The 22,368-nt window shown below is 38.6% G+C and overlaps 1 protein-coding gene across 1 annotated transcript in view; it reads right to left on the minus strand.

Annotated features, from left to right (window-relative positions):
- Window positions 1-9,840: 9,840 nt before the first annotated feature.
- Window positions 9,841-22,368, minus strand: part of RAB11FIP2 (RAB11 family interacting protein 2) — a 34,461-nt gene continuing 21,933 nt past the window's right edge. The window contains exons 4-5 of the mRNA XM_082223514.1: window positions 17,772-17,817; window positions 9,841-11,120 (exon numbers count right to left, since the gene is read on the minus strand). Coding sequence (XP_082079640.1) covers window positions 10,893-11,120; window positions 17,772-17,817 — 274 coding nt within the window. The 3' untranslated portion in view covers window positions 9,841-10,892. The remainder of the gene's footprint in view (window positions 11,121-17,771; window positions 17,818-22,368) is intronic.

Consider the following 22,368-nt stretch of genomic DNA (forward strand, 5'->3'; position numbering starts at 1 on the left):
TGCTTATGCTCTCTCTTTTTGTTATATCATTTTGTTATATCATTATCTTGTATTCAACTTTGGGGGATTTTTTGTTTTTCTAAATTTTTTAATTATCTGAAAATTAAGCAATTTAAAAAACAAACAAACAAACCACATTCTTTTATGCAAAATTCTCATCAATAACTATGAAAATATAAAACACAAGTAGAATTTTGGTAGACGTAGGTTTGTCTATTGTTTTATTAATTCTATTCCAGCCCTATTTTCTTCTTATTATGTGGTCGTGGGAAGTTTCAAAAGCCGTTTTTTGTTTTGTTTTCGTTAAGGGCATTGCTGAAGAGAAAACAGTCAGACAATCGGTGCCTGTGAAGCTACGTCGTTTGAAATCCATCCCTCTTTATTTCAGCATCCACTTTACCTGGCAAAAGCTGGCATGGAACTTAATGAAACATCTATAAATGTAATGTGGAACTTGAAAGATTAAGATCAACAGGTTTGCCTTCACACAGAGTAAGCTCTTTATATATATAAAGAAATCCAGCGAAGAGAGAGCATTATCTCAGAACAGTTGGTGAGATTTACTATGGTTTTGACTTTCTAATCAAGGATACATGTCGCTTTCAGACATGTCGATTTTCCCTACAAATCTCTCATATTTAGAGGTGCTTTTATCAATGAGAAGGATGAGGCTTATATATATCATGACTGGTCTGCGTCATGTTTTACCAGTTGCCTCTCCCCAAAAACATTTGTAAACGTCATTTGCCTTTTATGTGAAGTGCTAATGTGTAACCTTGGGACATAGGTGGTGCTGTAGGTTAAACCACAGAACCTAGGACTTGCTGATGAGAAGGTGGGCGGTTCGAATCCCCGCGACAGGGTGAGATCCCGTTGCTCAATCCCTGCTCCTGCCAACCTAGCAGTTCAAAAGCACGTCAAAGTGCAAGTAGATATATAGGTACCGCTCTGGCAGGAAGGTAAACGGCATTTCCGTGTGCTGCTCTGGTTCGCCAGAAGCGGCTTAGTCATGTTGGCCACATGACCCGGAAGCTGTATGCCGGCTTCCTCCACCAGTAAAGCAAGATCACGACTGGACCTAATGGACAGGGGTCCCTTTACCTTTACCTAATGTGTAACCTTCTTGCATTTCATTGGGTGGACAAAGATAGGGTTGATATTATTATTTATTAAGTTTATAGCACTCACCTTCCTCCAAAATTGCCCAGGACATACATTTCTTATGCCAGCATAAGAGTGGAATAATAAGGCTATCATGTTTTAGCAATGCCATTATGACATCAAACCTTTAAGTTGATGGGAGTCCTGCACCTTTGTTAACTATGTTCAATGAGAAGAAGCAGATTGCACAGGGACCTACTTTCCATATCAGTATAAATTTAAGAAAGAAAAATAACTATCATTATTAGAGAGGGATGCAACCTGTTAAAAATACCTCCACATGTTAAATTTACCTTGTGGAGCCTGAATTTTCTTTTCTCTCCCTAGCATGGGCCTTGACTCTCTTTCCTACTTCAGCTCCAGGAGGTCTCTTCCTTGATCTTCTTGTTGCACCTTTCATTTTCCATTGTATATTTCACACTTCTCTCTTCCTCACTAAAAAGACGAATTGGTTATTCTCACATAGCATCCTACAGTAAAGCTTCTCATCCCAAGGCAAAATATAAAATTCTTTCCTGGAGAGTCCTTGGGTTCTCCAAGCGTGCCTCTTGTCAACTGCGTGATTGGAATTGCAGTCCATCCTCTATATGACCTTAGTGTTTTTACTGGCAAAAGGATGACTTTGTGTTGCTTTGTATTTGTGTTGCTGAAGGGTTTTAATGCTATCTGGGGTCATTGTGGTGCTTGTAAATGTAGTTGCTGCTCTCCTAGCCATGGTGTTCTTAGTTAATTACATTTCTATCTCGCCTTTTCTCCAAGGAGTTAAAAGTGGCATTAGTTGTTCTCCCATGACACGTCTTATCCTATGGGAAGCCTGTGACGTAGGTAACTGAGAAATGATAGCTGGTCCAAGGTCACTAAGTGAGCTTCATGGTTGGCTGGAGACACTTTAAAGAACTATACCGCACTGGCTTAGTTCCTACTGACCACAGCTCCTAGCAATCTGTAGTGGAGGCAGAACTGTAGACCTTTTCTTGGTAGTGTGCTTGCTTCTTATGGGTGGAAGGTACAATTAGGCAACATTGGCATGGCATAACCATAGTGGTCATCTGTTGATTGGGGCCTTCAGTATGTAGCTAATATGGGATGGAGCCAGGACGACTCTTTTGATAAAATTGTTGATAAAATTGTTTGGGACTCTGTAGGAGTGGCCACATCTATTGGTACGATCACTCTCTTTTCAACTTGCATTCTTGTACTTTTGGTGTTGCTGTTGCACAGGATATCACCTAATAAAAATGATCTAAGCACTGGCCATTTTAGCTGGACTCCTGCTTCTTCTGTTCTATCTTCCACCACACTACTAGCTGAAAGCAGTGTATGTGTGTTTAAAACCATGTCTTGGATTCTCTAAAATTTTGAAATTGCAAGAATTTGTGTGTTATAATCCAGTAACTGTTGAAATGGCACAAATCCCCTTTAATTGAATAAATTTGCTGAAAAGCTTCATTGATGTAATGGTTTTATAAGTCATTTAACTAGAAAAGATTTTGCTCTTTAAGCCAGCTGTAACTTGCCCTGAGCATTGTATGAATTCTTCAGCGGAACAGATAGCTTTTTTATTTGGTTGAACGTGTTCAGTAGTTTTGTTTATCAATGTAGAAAAACATGTCTCAACACAGTTGGTACTGTACTTCTGTCTTCATGAAAACCATCCTTCTGTCTACCATACTAATAATCCCGATAGATTGAAATTTATCAAACTGTAGTCCTAAAATTCATATCTAACTGAAACTGAAATACTTTTTGATGCCTCCAAAACTTGGAAGCTGAAGTAATATATTATGCATGTGTGTGTCTGGATATATAAAATAAGCATTCTATTGCTTATGGTTGAGGTTTTTATGTAATAACGTAGATAAAACCATCAAGAAGGGTGACATTCTAATTAACCCTAGGTTTTGGGATAGCTCCAAGTTTGCAGTTTTCTTTCAGCCTAGTTGCACCAGGTGCCTAACAGAGGCTGAGTCTGGGCAGAACCAAATGTTACAAGGAACAATGAGCAGCCTTTCTTTAATGTCATGTTTTAAGACTTAGCCCTTTCCTGGACAGGAGCCTGCCCCATTCCTTGCATGGAGAAGCTCTGGCAAAGTGGCATTAGTTTGTTGGTAACAATTAGATCTGAAATACAGTGAAACGTTTGGCTGGCAAAACAAATCCAAGATCCAAGCTACATGAGCCATGGGAGATCTGTGATAAGCTCTCGCAATGTCCTTAATTTTCCGTAAAATATCAGCCATGGGGCATATTAATTAGAGCACTGGTTTGGGTATCTACCCATTCATTTTTCAGTTTACATCATGGCTGCCATTGCTCTAGGCACTATTAACTGTGGCATATTAATGACATATACAACATGGGCAATTTAAATAGGGGAAGCAGCCTAAGGAAAATGGGTTATTTCTCCCTCAACTTGGCTTCTAGGGAGCAGCAGCAGCAGGAAAGGGCTATCTTTATGCTTCACTTATGGACCGCCTCTTTTAGACACTGTGTAGAGTTGCTATATGTTCTCTTTTTCCAGGATAGACACCCTCTTTTTCATGGGTAGAGTTGGCATAGCGATCCATACTTAAAAGTAGACGTTGGCAAATGTGCCCTCTTTTTTGCTGTTCAAAATATGGCAACCCTACCTACAGGAAACAGAATACTAAACTAGCTGGACCTTTGGTCTGATCTGGAAGGGCCATCCTTGTTTTCCAAACTATGCGTAAGAAATATGTTCTTCTAATGTGAAGGCTTTTAAAGAGAAGATTTGCAAAGGCTTTTCCTGCTTGTTGATATACCTGTTCATCACTTTATGTACTCCTTGTTGGAGCAAAAAAGTTTCTAACAAATTGTATTTCGGAAGAATTAGGAATGAAATTATGCATGATCGTGTTCACAAACTATTTTGAAAGTATTCAGGCATGCTCTCTCTCTCTCTCTCTCTCTCACACACACACACACACACACACACACAAAATATGCTCTCTAGGTGAATTTTAATAACTAGCTGCTTGTTAATTGTGCTATTTTAATGGTAAAATCTCACCACCACAAAATAGCAGGACTGATAACTGATCAGCTCCACATCTGGTTAAAGCAGATTTCTGCTTTGTCTTTTCTATCTTGCTATGGAGCTAATACATTGACTTAACCAAAGAGCAAGGAGAACACAGGTTTTTCTAATGCTATTGTTCGCTCTCTTGTATAAATGGCATGATATTCATTAATGAGACCCTTTGAAGTTACCTCTAAAGGTGTCCTGGGGAGTCAATTTTCAAGGAATTCCTAATGGAAACCGCAGATATCTGAGAATGAGGCCCACATCACCTTAACAAGGCCTGCATGAATCATTTAGAGGAGGAGGTGACATGACACATTGCAGTGTTTTTCCTTGTTAAAGCTATTGGCACCAAGCGACAGGCACCTACGCAGGGCAACAATAGAAGCAATCTGGTCTGCCACAGTCCTGTGACACCAGATTTCTTAAGACGTTCCCTGCTGATATTGGTTAGTTTAATCCCTAAAGATTTATAAAAGTGTCCTAGAGACCTAGAAAATGGAGGCGACAGCAGGCTGAAGCAATACATTTGGCCCTGACATATGTCTTACAGACAACCCCTTAGTTACTAACCCATCTGCTAAACTTCCTAACATTTGTCATTGTCTTGCACTGGAAATCAGAGCTCCACACGGATCTCTTCCTCCCATCCCACAACTGAGCTGAACTATATTTAAGATTTGTTTCAGGGTGTTGTCCGAACAGGGGATGCGGTTAAGTCACCCAGCAGCAACCCACTTCCCGTGAGCCAGTGCATTACGCTAATCCCTGAATTACCTTAACATTAAATGGGAACATGGGCATTCATTCTATTTGTAGTTGTCCTGTTTTTATTGTGGTTTTATTTCTTAGATGATTTATTTTATCATTTGTGTTTTTGCTGTCCAGAGCTCCTTTGGAAAGAAAGGTGGGACATCAATTTAATAATGAATGGGCAAAAACATTTCTTGTCTTCAGGCACTTTTTCAACTGAAATTTCCAGGCAGGATTTTTTTTCTTTTTTAAAAAGGGCACAGATTTAGGCATGGAGGATGAGTTGTTGGGTACAATCCTGCTGATGGTTATCTACACTGGCTGCATGGGAAGCAGGTGCATTTCCAAGCACAATTTAAAGCACAGGTTACTATCCTGTTTTGAACCAGGTTTTCTAAAGGAATGCTTGCAAATGTACAAGTCTTCCTGGGCTTTAAGATCAGCCATAGGTGTAACTACATTCCCATCCCCCCCCTCCCAAAATCTTCTCCAGAAGGTGCCCCAACCCACCCCCCCTAAAGCTGATTTTGAGGGCACTTAGGGATCAGAGGTGGGGGAAAGTCTATTCCATTAGCAGAATTCTGGGCAGAATGAGAGCACTGGATACCACCTTGTGGACCGGACCAAACCTTCCTGTGTTAAACAGATTAAGTCTGAAGGAGGCTCCTATGCATGTCTGCTTGAATGCAAGAAGCCTCCAAGTGATTGGGACCTGCTTTATCAAGGCTCCTGATCACAAAAGGTTCTAGTATTATTATTCTGCCCATGTTCAAGTGAATGTGGGAAGATAGCTCCCTTTGCATAAGAATGTCAAGGTGGGGTGGGTGTGAGGGGATGCTGGGGACAGCAGCCCATATCTCCTACCTGGGTTGATAATTCTACAGCCCAGATAATTCAGAAAAACAGTCTGCGTTGACACCATCTGTACTTTTCTGCACTTAGTTTCCTTTCTGACTTCCTGGTTTACAATTCCTTCACCCTGACTGCGAATGAAAACATATGCCATAAATAAATGTGTTAGCCTTTAAGATGCCAGAAGACTTTTTCTTTGCTGGAGGACACTAACATGGGCAACTCTCCAGGAATATAAAGGTAAAAAGGTAAAGGACCCCTGGACAGTTAAGTCCAGTCAAAGGTGACTATGGGGTTGCAGCGTTCATCTTGTTTTTAGTCTGGGAGAGCTGGCATTTGTCCACAGACAGCTTTCCAGGTCATGTGGCCAGCATGACTAAACTGCTTCTGGCACAACGGGACACTGTGACGGAAACCAGAGCATGCGGAAATGGCGTTTCCTCCACAGCGGTACCTATTTATCTACTTGCACTGCTATGCTTTCAAACTGCTAGGTTAGCAGGAGCTGGGACAGAACAACGGGAGCTCACCCTGATGTGGGGATTTGAACTGCCGATCTTCTGATTGGCAAGCCCAAGAGGCTCAATGGTTTAGACCACAGCGAATGTCTTGTGTTGGAAATCATGACATCAGAAAATGCAGGGCTGGTGTAGGCTACAGTTGAACTTACTACATCCATCACATTATTAATGCAACTGAAACACACACTGCAAGGAGCAACAGAAGACCTACTGCTTAAAATGAACTGAAATGACTTGCTTACTTCATGACTACTCTTTTTATTTTCTTACAAAATTGCTGCTTTTATCCATTTTTCAGGTTTATGATTGAGAAGCTAAGTACAAATACTACTCTCAAAATTCCCAGACAATTTATGCCACCCATTTGCATCACTGATCATCAAACTTGTATTAGTTAATTTTTCACAGTATGAATATTACAAACCTTGAAGTGGATTTTAAATCCTTGCTGCACTGAATGTTTTAGAATGACCAGACAAATGGCTGTGGCTATGGAGTGCACAGTAGCATTTTATTGATGTCTGACATGCAACAATAACTGGAGTGAATCTCTAAAATTAAGATTACAATTTTGATCAAATAAAACATGTTCAAGTTTACAAAAGCAGTCAAAATGATAGTTCATGCATTTCATCATTCTATATATACAGGTGTCACATAAGATGTGACTTTCAATTTTGGAAAGGGAAAATCCGTACAAATGATTAGTCATTGCACAAAAACAAAGGAACCCTCTTTTATCCAAGACATGCACCTATCTTTTGTATAGTTGTTTAAGTCTCTAGTACAGCATCTTGTTGTACTAAATACATTTGCAACCAATTCAGAACAGAATGTGCTGTATTTGCTTCAGATTCCCGGAACATAGAAATGCTCTTCAGACATTACTCATGTGAAAAGGGACATATACAAATGGGTTGTGGGATGTGCATGTGGTCCCACCCCATTGCTGCACACAAATTTATCTGTACTGTAAGCATTGGAAGAGCAGTTTGTAAAGTCACACAAGGAGCTGCCATGAATAAAGAAGGTTCTCTGCTGCAGATGTCACAGCTGAGCTCCCGATAGCAGGTAACAACTGGAGGCCTATATTCTACAGGACTAAGTGATGGCCAACAATGCTGCTGGCAGAGGTACCTTAATTGATAGATATCAATCAGAGAATCTTCACCAAAGAAGTCAATCTGTTAAAGTCCTGTAACTGTTGCATAATACTGCTGGTAATGGTACCTAGATTTAGAGTCAATTTGGACACGCATAAATGGGGATGTCAGAATGCAAGTCATACTGATGCACAACCTGCTTCTCCTGCTCGGCCCTTAGGACGCCTGGGAGAAAAATATTTTAACAGAACCCACAACAGACTTGTTCATCTATCAGTGCTGTAATCCTTCATTAGTTGCTTGGGAGCAAAGAATTTTGACACACAACAAACATATTTTAAAATACATACATTTTCAATTCTTCCACTTCTACAGCTTTTAAGGACACACAGAGCTCAGCTTGTGGGGAAACCCTTAGCCTAAGTTACATTTTTAAAAAATATATAGTTGTAAATAATGTTCCGCTGCAGCAATAAATATATTTTAAGACATACGTTTCCTTTTTAATTGAGCGAAGAGCTTGGGGTGGGAGGTGGGAATAACGGTTCGTTAAAATGCTTAATTGAGGATATGACCCCATTCATAAAGCGCTCAAATACAAGGCAAGGTTTTAACAGCTGGAACACTACAACTAGCCCTTGATTTACAGCAAACAACAATAGATGTAGCTAAGCATAATCTGTGAATAAGTCTACATTCATTGGAAAGTGGCAATCAAGTTCAACATAAACATTTAAAATACAGCAGTGAAAAGTAATATAACACTAAACATTCTTTCTGGTAGCAACTTTTCACTTGATAGCTACAACCCTAAGAATGGCCTTCATATACTTTACAAGAAATGCTAGCCATTCTGCTCTTAGGTGGTGCAACTTGAAAAGGAATAAAGTACGATTGCCAAAAAGCCCTTCATGCTAATTTTTCACAAGACAGAGAATAGAAGGATGGGTAAAATGCGGGCATTCCCAATACTGTCCATCTTGGTGATAAACTGTACGTGGGTTTTGAAGCTCCTAAAACAACTCAGCAGAAATTGCTTAATGCTACAGGTAAATAAAAAAAATATTGGGGGGCAGTGTTTTATTATAAAATGAATATTGTATATAGTTTAAATAGAAACATAGAATCTGAAGACATACAAATACTGGAGTGTGCTCTCACCAAAGTTATTCTCAGGCCAGAGCTGAACCTTGGTCATTGCTCCTAGAAGCATATATTTGTACAGGACAGTCCTGTGCCTACCCTATAGTGTAGCTCAGAATTGCTCAGAGAATATGGATCAGTATTCAAAGTTATATTTCCAGTAGTCACTTTTTGTCACAAATTATGAAGAGGTTTTGTTGCTTATAAACACTGTATTTTTCTGTCTTAACAATAATAATTTTATGAATGTATTTGCCATTGTTTCTGATATTTGCACTTAAATATTGGAAATACAAAGGTGCTTGAATTCACTTATAGATCAGATTGAAAGCACACGACAACCCTTCACAAAATGTTAACTAAAGTTCTGTGTATGAGAAAAGCTCTATAGTCAAACAGTTTGATCTTTCACATTAAGATGCTAACAGAAGTAATTCGAAAGGTGATTGAAAATAAAAGAGTTAATAATTAACATGAGTTCAGAATTCTGTGGCTTATACTCTTCTGTTGTAGCTGAGGAATGCTCATTGAAGACACATAATGAACTTGCATATAATGGAAGTTCAAGTTAAACACCAGCGGCCCTGTAATTTCCAGTATCATGGATGGTAGTCATTAAGTATGGTACTTTGGATCTGCAAGCTTTAAGTGAGCAATGGAATTTTAAAATACATTCTGGTATAAATGATGATGGTAAAGCATCTGTTTCAAACACAGTAGTTAACCTTAAAACACAAAAATAGCTTAGAATATGTATCCTTTGGTATTCATCTAAAGTGAAAGTACACAGATTTACAGAAAAAGGTCTTCATGTTCTTCTAAGACACAGTACCAACATTTAGAGTTACTCATGTATTAGGAATGACAAAATTGCTATAGGAAAGTGGAAATGAATCTGTCCATGGCACAATATTCTGCTTAATGTGGCTGAGGATATTCAATAATAGAAACACTCCCCTTTCCATCATATTCTGATGATAGCTCTGCCTTATTATTTTAGTTAAAAGAATGTTTTGATTAAGGAAAGGTTCTTGACCTGGTAGCAACAAAAAAATAGAGCTATTTCAATTAGTATTCTTTATCAGTCTAAAAGGAGGGGGAAACCCTCTTTAGGTCTATATTTGAGAAATGTAGATTACAAGCAAGAAAAATGAAAATCTCAAAAGAAAAAGAAACCTTCTTAACACTTCATGTACCTTATGTTTAAACCTATATTTCACTTCATGTTAGCAAACATTCTGTTTAAGGTTTCGTATAAAGCAAATTAAAACAATGCAAAGTTTTTATTACTTGTATAGCAAACTATCTTTCTCTTCACGGCAGTGCTTCCCATTAGAATTGCATTTTGCTACTTTGCAACAGGCACACTATACACAAATGTCACCTAGTCAAGAGACATGCTTAACCAAATACATCTGTCACTCATAAGTGAAGGTCTATATTTGATTTGGACAAAGAATATAGTACTTAAGAAAAGAACAACAACTCCCCATTTTAAAAAGCACTCTCCTAGATTGGGAAACACAAGCGAGCACACAATTTCCATTTCCCAGATTTGGCAAAAGCCAAGGAAATATGTAAATGCTGACATGTCCATCAGCATTATCTCCCATAATTCATATAAACTTTCAGAAAATGAGGTATTCATTCATCACTTTCCTATGCTTTCTTTACTTAATGCATATTTGCATGCCATGTCCTCATATTTAGTATCCATACCAATTTTAATAAATTGCTACTTGCCATTTCAAAAGCCCCTGACTCTTATTGGGCACAAATGCTTCAAATACATTCCATCCAGGAACCATTGCTGTCAGCATCCTTATGTAAAAACACATGACACTTCCTCACTGATAAGCCTCTACTGGTGATTCCTAGTCATAAAATGCTAACAATAAAATCTCACATCTTCAGATTTTCCTTCGTTTAGAGCTGCAAAACACATCCCGCTTGTGCGCATACACATAGACAGCATGCTGTAACATCAAAGAGACTGATTGAAGTGCAAAATAAATATTCAAGTATGTGTCTGGGATTGTGTAGCTCATAGTGGTATACAAGTTACTACAAAATTTAAAAACAAAACAAAAGACGCCTGCATGTAAATGTTAAGAGGAATGTTTCATAGCAAATGGAATTTAAATCTTACTTTTCCAAAAAGCGTTATGCAGCTCATGTGTGGGTTGCCAGTTTTGACAGTATTTGGAGTAAAACTCTCTCAGGATTTAAAGAGTTAAAAAGGGAAGCAAAGATATCAAAACACTGAAATAAGCAGTCCACCTTATTGAAGAAATACCATCGGGTGTTGGCACTGGCTTAGCTTTTTGAAAATTTGCCAGCTCGCCGAGAAGGTTCATATGGCACTCGGAGAATACTAGGAGTTTCTTCCATTACTCGCACAAGAAGATTGTCAATATAGTCCTCAAGTTCACGAATATGGGTGTCCTTCTTCTTCAATTGTTCTTTATGTTTCACTAATTCTTGTAAGACCTCTTCATGTGTAAGGTTACGATACCCTGCAGCAGCATCAAAAGGATTTGCATCCTAGAATAAAGAGAGGTGGTTTTTTTTGAGGGGGGACATTACAGAACTTCAAACATCACATTAATACCAGTACTAGTACTAGAAGAGAGGATGCGAATCAGAAACCACATACAGCAACTCCTTCCCCCTTTGACATAGTATCTGACTAGCACAATAACAGCCTATTTACATAAAGAGGAACAGAGAAAAGCAGCTGTGGTACCTTGAACAAGCTGTTTATCTGGTTCAGCTAAAGCATAGCTAGATGATTCATCAAGTCTATGTATACCTTGTAAAGGCATTTTTACAATGCTCAAAATTCATGCTGGCTTAAAAGTGTAATATGCCAAATTCTTTAAAAATGTGAAAAGTATAGTCAAATCTTGTCTAACCTAACTCCTCCACCCAGTCATTAAATACTGGACTGTAATACATCAGGCACTGATGCTGTGTAACTCTCATCTTCATGGAACATGAGGATAACACCCAGTGGGTCACAAACTTCATGAATTAGTGAGCAGTTTGCTGTAACAGAATCCCAGATTCTTAATACCTTACGAATCATTATACAAAGAAATGTTGAAAGAGCACCAGAATATAGGAATACTGTCTCACTAAAGTACATATCCTTTGCACCAAATGGACTGATGTGGACTAAGGACTTGATTCTTAGGCTACACCTACCATGTGGAGCCACTGGAGATATTTCTACTGGGTGGTCAGATCATCTGAGAATATTCACTACAGGGATCTCCCACTGTGTGTAGTACAAGCTTTACATGGTACTTTGTAACCCATGCTAGCATGAAAACTACATGTAAGTTATTTCAAGTGTTTGCCCGGTGTATTTCTGTGTGGTTTAATTGGAATAGGCTCTGATAGCCAGGACAACAACTGACAACACCACCTGTGCCAGCGCCCCCTGTGCTGTTTTTCAGTCAGTTCGCCATTACACAGGAAAACATGGGTTGAACCACTGGTTGACAATTCTCCTTTTTCTAACAACGACTATGTTATATAATGAAGTCAGTCTCAAACAACATCATTTCTGATTTGTGAGCATTTGCTTACATATAGTCTAATTCATTAAGCAACCACAGTCCCAGGAGAATATTGCAACCATCAGAATGATTTTGCTGATTAATTCTGGCAGCACTTCAGTAAGAAAGGAAAGAGAAGTTGCAGCAAAATATAAATACTGAGGAGTTTATAGTACACCAACTTTTCAAGCTCTCACTGTTGGTCTGTAGCAAAAGCAGGAGCAGATTGTAATTGAGATCTAAGGGAAACAGGCCTCCATCTGGGACCCACAGTACAGCATTATTAAGTGAACATTTCTCTGGAACATTTCCCACTTTCCTGGCAGAAGACGCTGCAAGGGAACCAGTCTATATTTGAAAAGAATCCAAAACGATTAAAATGGATAATAGATGTGGTTCAAAAACATTTCTTGGTTGCTTCCCAACAGTGAGATAATTCTTTTGCACTCTTGCTTTTTAATGAATCCAGGCTCTATTTTAAGACTTGTCTGCATCTATCACTTTCTATATTTAAATAGCAAGTTATGGATAATTCACATATGCACATACCACTGTTTGCTCAAAAACCTGTGGCTCAATGAGTGAACTGCCTCCTTTGAGAAGTATTGTATTTGTGGTTATGTCTGGTATGGTGATTTGTCTGCGATGACCATTTCACAAGTGCAAGTCATCATTTGAAGTTGCAAGTCATCAAATCACAAATATGTATAAAAATACCGCTGGCTTTTGAAAGCAGTTATATTAGTATCAGGAACACAAAACAGTGTTTTTTATTTAAAAGTATAACAGCCAGACTCATCAGCACTGTCAGACAAACAGAACTGGACAACAGTTCTACAAAAATTTGCCAGATTCCGTAGTTGCATCCCAAGCACTTTGGCAGATGGATGGCCAATGAAGAACTGACAACTGAAAAATCCCTGTTTAGCTGAAAGCTTGCTGAACCTTCTGAGTCCCAGCTAACCCCAATATCTCACCCCAATATATTTATCTATTGGCCTCTTTAAATCTGACCCCTTGCCCTAATCCTATGTGTGGAAGGGAGAGAAAACACATTCCTCTGTGCTTCATTTTTCCTTTCTTTTGGTAGCTCCTCTCTGCCACTTTACATGCCAAGCCTCGTCTACCATGGGAATGTGGAGAACGGAATTGTGTAAACCAAGGCATATCCAAAAACTACTGTTTGAACTGCCTTTCTTTCACAACTCAACCTTTAGGAATGCAGCCAAGGATTTATGTAGCTTCTTAAGCCTTGTTTGTCTAATTACCCATTCTAGTCCTCCTGTGTCTGTGATACAAAAATCAGAGCACTTGGATTTAAGCAGATTTCAATGGGACTAAATAGTTTATGGATCAGGCTGCTTATGTTCTTTTTCCAGACTGCTTAATGTGTGTTGCAACATTTGAACAAAGTAAGAAATATACTACAATTATGAGACAGCAGTTAGCTGGAAAGGAAGACCTATTAAAACTGACCTATGGGGCTGCTGATGTTGCATACAGAATTTTGAACTAGCCTACAAAATAAAATTAGAAACTCACAAAACTGATGGGCAAATTTAATTGATTTACAGTCCAATCCTATACACGTCTACTGGGAAGGATTCTCCACTGAGTTCAGTAACTTACTCCCAGGTAAGCATGTAGTGAAGCTGTGGGTGGGTGGAAATTTTTTAGGGGGAAATTGAAATATATGCAGTGCTTGTATGCCTATCAAATCTAAATATGTTTCACACTATGATGACGCACATAATTCATAACTCAACATATACAATTGTACAATATGATAAATTTATTATATTTTCAGTGCGATTCTATGGATGTTTATTCAGACTCACTCAGTTTAGTGGGGCTTAGCACTGCAGCCTTAGAAGTAAGCATAATGAAATGTCAGAGGCTGTGCTAAGAATTGTGGGGGTGGATCCCTGGAAAAAGCAAACATTTTCTCCGCCCCAAATTTCCTCAGACCTTGATAATAACTTGGATAATAGCATAGAATTGAAGTATTTTAAAAAATATAAAATTAGTGTGTAAAATATAGCTGATTAGAAAAGGCAAGCTAGTGAGCCAGTATAAATGTTACAAGTTAAAACATCAGTCAACTGTTAAATTTTTGAGCTCTTGATAATCACTGTAAGCAGAAGAATTTTTGACTGGTTTACACTTCAGCCAACTTTCCTTTATCAATTACCACAATTAAGAATAGTTACATCTTGAGGTAATATTTTGTAGATTAATGTGTTTAAGAGAAACTTACAATGTGGTAAGTTTTTGTCTTAAGGATTTGAATTCAAAGCCAATTCAGTATATTCATGCATAGTCATTTTATCTCTGCATTACAAATGAAGGGTTTGGATAATCAAAAATGTTTGTGTGTATGTACACAAACTAAAACCATGTTTGTAAACAAAAGTAATAAAATCTGACGTACTTCTAACCTACAAAAAAGCTAGTAGCAGTCATATAGTTTTTAATTATATAATATATCCCATATGGTTCTGTGTGATGTATCTTTAAGATGTTCATTTATAAAACAGACCATATGATTATTTCAAGAAAAATGGTCATATGCATACAAGTGCCATAGCTATTGAAAACTACAATTTTAGTACTTCAAGTAAAATGAAAACATGTGTTCAACGACTGAGGACAAATCTTGCTGGAAAATAAATATTCTGCTGTAACTTTCTAAACAACAACAACAACAAAATCCCACAGACTATGATACCTATCATTCAGGAAAGAGCAAGGAAAAGGGTAAGATTTCAAATGTGTAAACATGTAGAGAAAGCCTTGATAACCAAATATTATTTGGGTACAAACTGATAGTCACAACTGCTGGGAAACGGAGAGATAAAATGACAACTTGGCATACTTTGATCATCTGTTTATTGTTCTAATGAGGAACTTTGCTTTGGGAATATCATCTAAACCACTTTCTCATCTCTTGTCCTACTTGCTTCATCTCCCTTTCAGTTCCTAATTAGGCTTTAAAGAGCTCTTGGTGCCCTTTCAACTGGCTATTGCTCCTGTTTAAACACTGTTCATTCAAAGACAGGTGTTGGCATCACCAGAGCACAAGGCATATAAACTTAATTACCAAACACCACTTCCAAGGGAATAAAAGAAATAATTCATTGGAGGAACGTCATTTAAATTACTTCAAACTACTTACAGAATAATCTTACAACATTTGAATTTTTACAATAGTTATGTTTCAAACTTACTATATAAAAACATACTCTAACTGTATTTTGCCCAAAATGAACTGGGCATCAGCATTGCAAGTAACAAAGGTTAGCTCATTCCTAGAGAGGAACAAGTCCCAAACTGGATTATTTTATCACCTTTAATTTCTCTAAGGAAAACTAATTGCTTTCTTAAAAAAAATTCATTCGCTAGCAATTTATTGCATAATGTTGGCTGTTATCATTAAAATACACAGAAGCCAATTAAGCATTTTCCAGACAATATACTGAAAATCATCTCTAAGGCTGAAATCCTACACACACCTACTGGCAGTTAAGTGTCAGCCACAAATGAATTCAGTGAGTGATATTAGTCATACTCAGAGTAGACCCATTTTAAATAATTGATTTCAATGGGTATACATTGTATGTGACTAATGTTGGATATTAAATATATATATATGTAAGATATGCCTATGGACTTAAGTTATGACTAAATTTCACTAGAATGCACCCCAAAACAAGTTAAAACATTTTTTTATAAAAATATTACCTAACTCATAGAATAGGCTTGAGCACTAGTATATTTCTAAAGCAATGGGAAGGTTTTTGTTTTGTTTTGTTTTTATTCTCACATTAGCTATTCTCCTGAATTTTCAGGGTCAGCTGAATATTCCAAACAAAAACAGATTACACTTTGTGAGCATTTTTAATCATCATGAGAGTTCATTTGTTATTTGTATTAGCAATCTTGATATATTTACTCATCAACTTAGCACACTCACTTTGTTAAATCCTCCTAAAACATCTCATAAAGATTCATAGGATTTGGAATTGTGAAAGACTAGTTGAGTTCATTGTCTTCCAGTAAATCTGTTCCTTAAGAGTGTGTATTCCACTGAGCAGACTGACTAAAGACTATTGCTGCAGCTAATTTATTAACCATAACACCATTATGGTACTGCATGCTGACTGCTCTGGTTGTCTCAGTTAACATGACTAACAGACTGGAACAACTTCCCTGCAAGGAAAAGCTGAAGAAGAGATGAGGCTGTCCATTCTAGAAAAGGGAAGAGGGACATGGTAACTGCTCTTAAAATTATGGAGAAAGGATTTTATTTTTCTTTCATGTAAGGAATGCTCACCTGCTAAGAGGGGAAGTGGGGTTATGTTGGTGAGCACACCAGCAAACCAGTCAAACGCACTGCCAGCTGCATGTTAAGCAAGTATGAGAAGAATCCCTACATGAATTCCAAAAGACATGTGTACAACTCCTCTACATAAAGCTGGATCCTAGGTCAGTCATGATTCCACCCTCCACTTCACATGAGGAGGAGCTCTACACATGTATGTCAGAATAAAAGGAGAGCACATTCTTACAACAGGTGGTGGTGGTGGTGGTGTGTGTGTGTAGTCGGTGCAGCAAATTGATGCTCCATTTGCTAGAACTCTTCATAACAACCACAGAACTAAAGATCACCACATTACATTGATTGGCAGCCAGTTTAGGACAAAAACATTTATATGAAACTCAGGGCTACTCTGACAGGGTAGTGTGTCCTAGGCCTGGACCTGTTTAATTCTTTTTATTACTTTTTATATATATCCGCATATTAGATTGTTGGCGCTGGCAACTAAATCTTTGCATTATTGTCTTAGGGTAATTTAAATGTCATTACGCCAGCAATATCGCCTTGTATTTTGCTTGGTTTTTGTCTCTAGCATTTTTGTATTGTCTTATTTTGCTATGGCTGTATGCTAATGCAATAAAGGTTTGATGATTTATATAATATAAATAAATATGCCATTATCATAATCTACTTATGTAGATCTATGGTGTGATCGCACTTGAAAACTGTGTTCCATTCTAGCAGCTGCATTTAAAAAAAAAGATGTAAGTTGGAAAGGTTGTATGGAGCAAGACAAACCAAGAGACAGTATGCCTTTGAATGCCAATTGCTGGGATGGGACTCATGAACAGGAGTGCGCTATTGCGCTAATGTCCTTTTCCTGGGCTTCTTATAGGCATCTGATTTGCTGCTGGGAGAACAGAATGCTAGACTTTGATGACCCAGCAGGGTTATGTTCTTATATAATTAACTGAAACTCACTACCACACTAGCTTTGATGGTGGTTGCTAAATTGAGTCCACATGTTCAGAGGCAGTAGACCCGCAAATATCAGGTGTTGGGATGAACAACAATGAAAGACTGCCTTGCTTATGAGCTTCTTAGAAGCATCTGGCTAGACACAGTTAGATGCAAAATGCTGGACATGCAACACCCTTGGGCCTAATTCAGTAAGGTAATTCTTATGTTTATATATATAATACAGCAAAGTAAATATTTATGACACACTTAAATAGGGTTAAATAAAATTTACCCTGTTTTATTTTAAAACAACTCTCAGACATCAAGTGGAGTATTGATTAAGCAGTAACTTACCACAGTTTTCCTGAGGTCTTCGATATGCGCAGGATTCACATTAAAACTATGGAAGCAAACAAAATTGTATAATAAATTCCTTTTTCCTCTTTCCTTTGTTCATATACAGGTAGAACAGAGTCACCTTCAATTCCCACCGGCAGCCTTATCACCCACAAAATAATAACATATAATGTTACAATCAGGTTTGCCCCATCATTTTCACTGAGGAAGTCTTTATTCATTACAATCATACATGGGGACTGAAGGAAGGCAGAAGTGTGTTAGTTAGTTAAAATGCTAGTGAAAGTCACATGTAATCCAGGTGTTAACTTAAAGAGACCCAATGGTGGGTGTACCATTTTGTGATCCCTCCTCCAAACTCACTGACCCCGCCTGCCACATTTGCAAATTATTGTTGTTTGCAAGGCACTAAGTAATGACTTGCTACTGTTAAATGGCAAATATGTCCAAAACAAAACATCAATTATCCATGATTCGATCCTGCAAAAGGAAGCTGGCACAATTTATATTACTGAGATCTGTGCGGAAGAGCTAGGACTAAATTTCTCCTAACTGTGCCTGATAAGTAGGGGGATTGGTTTGCTACAATCTATAAAGATTTGATCTCCCATTCCAGACTTGACAGTCAGGACTGAGGACTCTGTTAGAGTACCATCCACCACATTGCCCAATAGTTTCCCTGCATGAGCTGACAGAGGTGGCATGTATCTGGTTTGGTGTTGAGGACTCCCATGATGTAGACTCTGAAGGACTTCAACATCCTTGCCAAACCTACCTTCACAGTCAACACGACAACCATGGGGCAGTCCCAGTGTGTCATCAATCCAACAGAATGACACAAGAAAAAATGGTTATTTTCAAGCTTACTCTTGAGTCAGTGAAGAAGTAATCCTTCCTAGCCTTCTTCAAAGCACCATCCAACAGGGGTGTTCTGAAACCCATTCAACAACACCCATGTTCTTGGCTGAAATGCCAATGATGAAAGAAGAAGAAGAAGGGGGGAAATGTTTTAGCAAGCTCTTCAGGACACCAATGAGGCAAGGCCTACCCTGAAGTGCAGGAGTCTGTCGTTGGAGGAGACAATTAACAAGCTCACCTTCATTCATACTGTGTAGGAGGGGCAATCATGAAGGATGAAAAATTTATCCCCTCCACTTACCAGAAAAAGGGATTTATGAATCAATATTATTATTATTATTATTATTATTATTATTATTATTATTATGAAACTGTACTGACTCCACCAAGGGTTGCATTTTTAAATTCAATGCATCATCAACTCTAAATTGCAAGAAATAGTTTCTTAAGAGCTAGCAAACAAGGAACAGTAGATAATTTTTCCTAGTTCTCTCAGAATGACTATGGGAAAATTCACAGGGACAACTCTAAATATAAAAGCCTTAAGATATGTTTTGGCACCTCAGATACACTCCTTGGTATAATTACCACTATCTCTGTATTGCTATTAATTGTGCAACTGCAATAATTATAAGATGACTTAAATGCCTTTTTGAATCTCAAAAATAAAAATGCCCTCGTGGAACATAATTTTCTAAAACAGTTTATACAAGAAACAAAAAGTTGTCTTTATGAAAGGCAAGATTTTAATTGTACATTTTTTAAAAAATAAGAGTTGCTAGGATCAAAAGATTATAAATTTAACTGTCACAGATTAAAAGCCCCTACAGTTTGGTATGTGTTAGTAGATCCATTTCAACATTTGCTGTTGAAAGATCTAAATGACATTCATTTGACTTTGTACTTAAAGATCTGAAAATCAAGATTATTTATTGCCAATTCTTAAAACCAATACATTTTAACCCTTTTGTAAGGAGGCTATTGGAACAGCCTCAGTATGACCAAGGTAGAATAGAGAGGGACTTTTACTTCCCTTGATTGGGACACTCTACTTCTTTTCAAGCAGTCTAGAATAGCATTAGTGTGGGTTTCTGGGGGGGGGGGTTGTTTGTTTTGCAGCACACTGGGTACTCATGTTAAGCTTGTGGTTTACTAAGACCCCCTATATTCTTTTCACATGTACTACTGGTAATACAGGTGTTCCTCATCTTATATTTTGCAGCTGGTTCTTCTTGCCTAAGTGTAGAACCTTTCATTTGTCCCAACTGAAATTCATTTTGTTAGTTTGGACCCAGTTCCCGAAACTGTTACGGTAATCCTGAATTCCAATTCTGTCTTCTACAGCATTAGCTAGTTTGGTGTCATCCCAGTTTGGTGTCACCTGCAAATTTGATGAGCACCCCCTCAATACCTTCATGCAAGAAAATAATAAAGACACTGAACAACAGTGGGCCCAGGAGAGAACCCTGCAGCACTCCACTTGTCACTTTTTTCAGGGATGACAAGAAACCATTAGGGAGTACTCTTTGGGTTCAGTCAACCTGCTACAAATCCACCTAACAGTTACCTTGTCCAACCCACATTTTACCAGCTTCTTGGAAAGAATATAATGGGGGACTTTGTCAGAAGCCTTACTGAAATCAAGATATACTACATCCACAGCATTCCCCTGATCCACCAGGTTTGTAACTCTATCAAAAAAGAAAATGATTCGTCTGGCATGATTTGTTTTTGAGAAGCCCATGCTGGGTCTTAGTAATCATAGCATCTTTTCCTAAGTGCTCACAGACTGATTGTTGAATTATCTGTTCTAGGACCTTTCCTCATACTGACGTGAAGCTGACTGGTTGGTAGTTACCTGGGTCCTCTTTTTCCCCCTTTTGAAAGATGGAAACAACATTTCCCCACCTCCAGTCTCCAAGAATTCTCATCAGGCCCTGGAGATGTGAATTCATTTAAAGCAGCTAGGTTCCCTTAACACCTCTTTCCCTATCTTTGGGCTAAATCTCCCTCCTTGCATCATTTATTCTGATGGGCACTGCTTTCCTTCAGAGTGAAGACAGAGGCAAAATAGGCGTTCAGCAGTTCTGCCTTCTCCCTGTCACCCAATAGCATTTTTCCATCATCTCCATGCAAGGGACCTACTGCTTGCTTGTTCTTGCTTCAAACATAGTCAAAGAAACCTTTTAAATTATCTTAACCTCCCTTGCAAGCCTGAGTTCATTCAGAGATTTGGCCCTCCTTACCTTCTCCCTGCAGCTGTTGGCATCTCTTTATGATTTCTCCTTTCTTCCATTTCTTATGTATGCACTGCTTACATCTCAGATCACCTGTAAGCTCCTTATGCAGCCACACCAGTTTCTTTAGGTGCCTCCCACTTTTCTTTCTTGCTGGAACTGTCTACCATTGTGCCTTCAATATTTTAGCCTTTTGAAAGTCCAGAGTGCACGTCCAACTTCACTCAGCTTTCCCTTGCCTGTGGTGTTTACCTCTCCTACAATTTTTACCCATGTAAGTAACCCAGGGATTCAGAGGGATTCAGAAAGACACCTTTCTCTCTCTCTCTCTCTCTCTCTCTCTCTCCATTCCATCTGAAACACGGGAGACCCTACCTGCCCGCTGACTGTCTGGCCAGAGTGGTGCATGCTCTAGTTATCTCCCGCTTGGACTACTGCAATGCGCTCTACGTGGGGCTACCTTTGAAGGTGACTCGGAAACTACAACTAATCCAGAATGCGGCAGCTAGACTGGTGACTGGGGGCGGCCGCCGAGACCACATAACACCGGTCTTGAAAGACCTACATTGGCTCCCAGTACGTTTCCGAGCACAATTCAAAGTGTTGGTGTTGACCTTTAAAGCCCTAAACGGCTTCGGCCCAGTATACCTGAAGGAGCGTCTCCACCCCCATCGTTCTGCCCGGACACTGAGGTCCAGCGCCGAGGGCCTTCTGGCGGTTCCCTCATTGCGAGAAGCGAAGCTACAGGGAACCAGGCAGAGGGCCTTTTCGGTGGTGGCGCCCGCCCTGTGGAATGCCCTCCCATCGGATGTCAAGGTGATGGAAAACTACCTGACATTCAGAAAACATCTTAAGGCGGCCCTATTCAGGGAAGCTTTTAATGTATGATATTTTAATGTTTTTTTGGTTTCTGTGGAAGCCGCCCAGAGTGGCTGGGGAAACCCAGCCAGATGGGCGGGGTACAAATAATAAATTATTATTATATTATTATTATTATTTCATCTGGCTTCTGGGTTCCAGTTCATTATGACTTCTGTTTGGCTATTTCGTAATTGAACTGCAAATTAGATAATTCTGTAATATTACAGTTGTTGTTTTTTGTATTTTAAAACCAAGGGACACTTTGTAATTAACTTCACTCAAATATAACACACACACACACACACACACACACACACACACACACACACACCATTTTTGTGCTTTTCCAGTACTTCTCTAGTATCTACCAATATTCAGGATTATTAAACACACACTCTCTCACACACACAGAGGGAGTAAAAAAATAGTTCATGAAAAGTGAAAAGAACCACACTTTGCAAATATGGAAAAACAGTAAGTCTCAAGACAGAAAACAATGGAACTATTAAGACTGTTTGAAACTTTACAAATGCCTGTATTGTCAACAAGAGGCATTCAAAGTTAATGCCCAACACCCTAAAGCCATCAAGCCTGAACATTAAAGCTCATCAGCATGCAGAAGAATGAAAATTCACAGA

Source organism: Podarcis vaucheri (assembly GCF_965113315.1).
Source record: "Podarcis vaucheri genome assembly, chromosome: 5".
NCBI lineage: Eukaryota > Metazoa > Chordata > Lepidosauria > Squamata > Lacertidae > Podarcis > Podarcis vaucheri.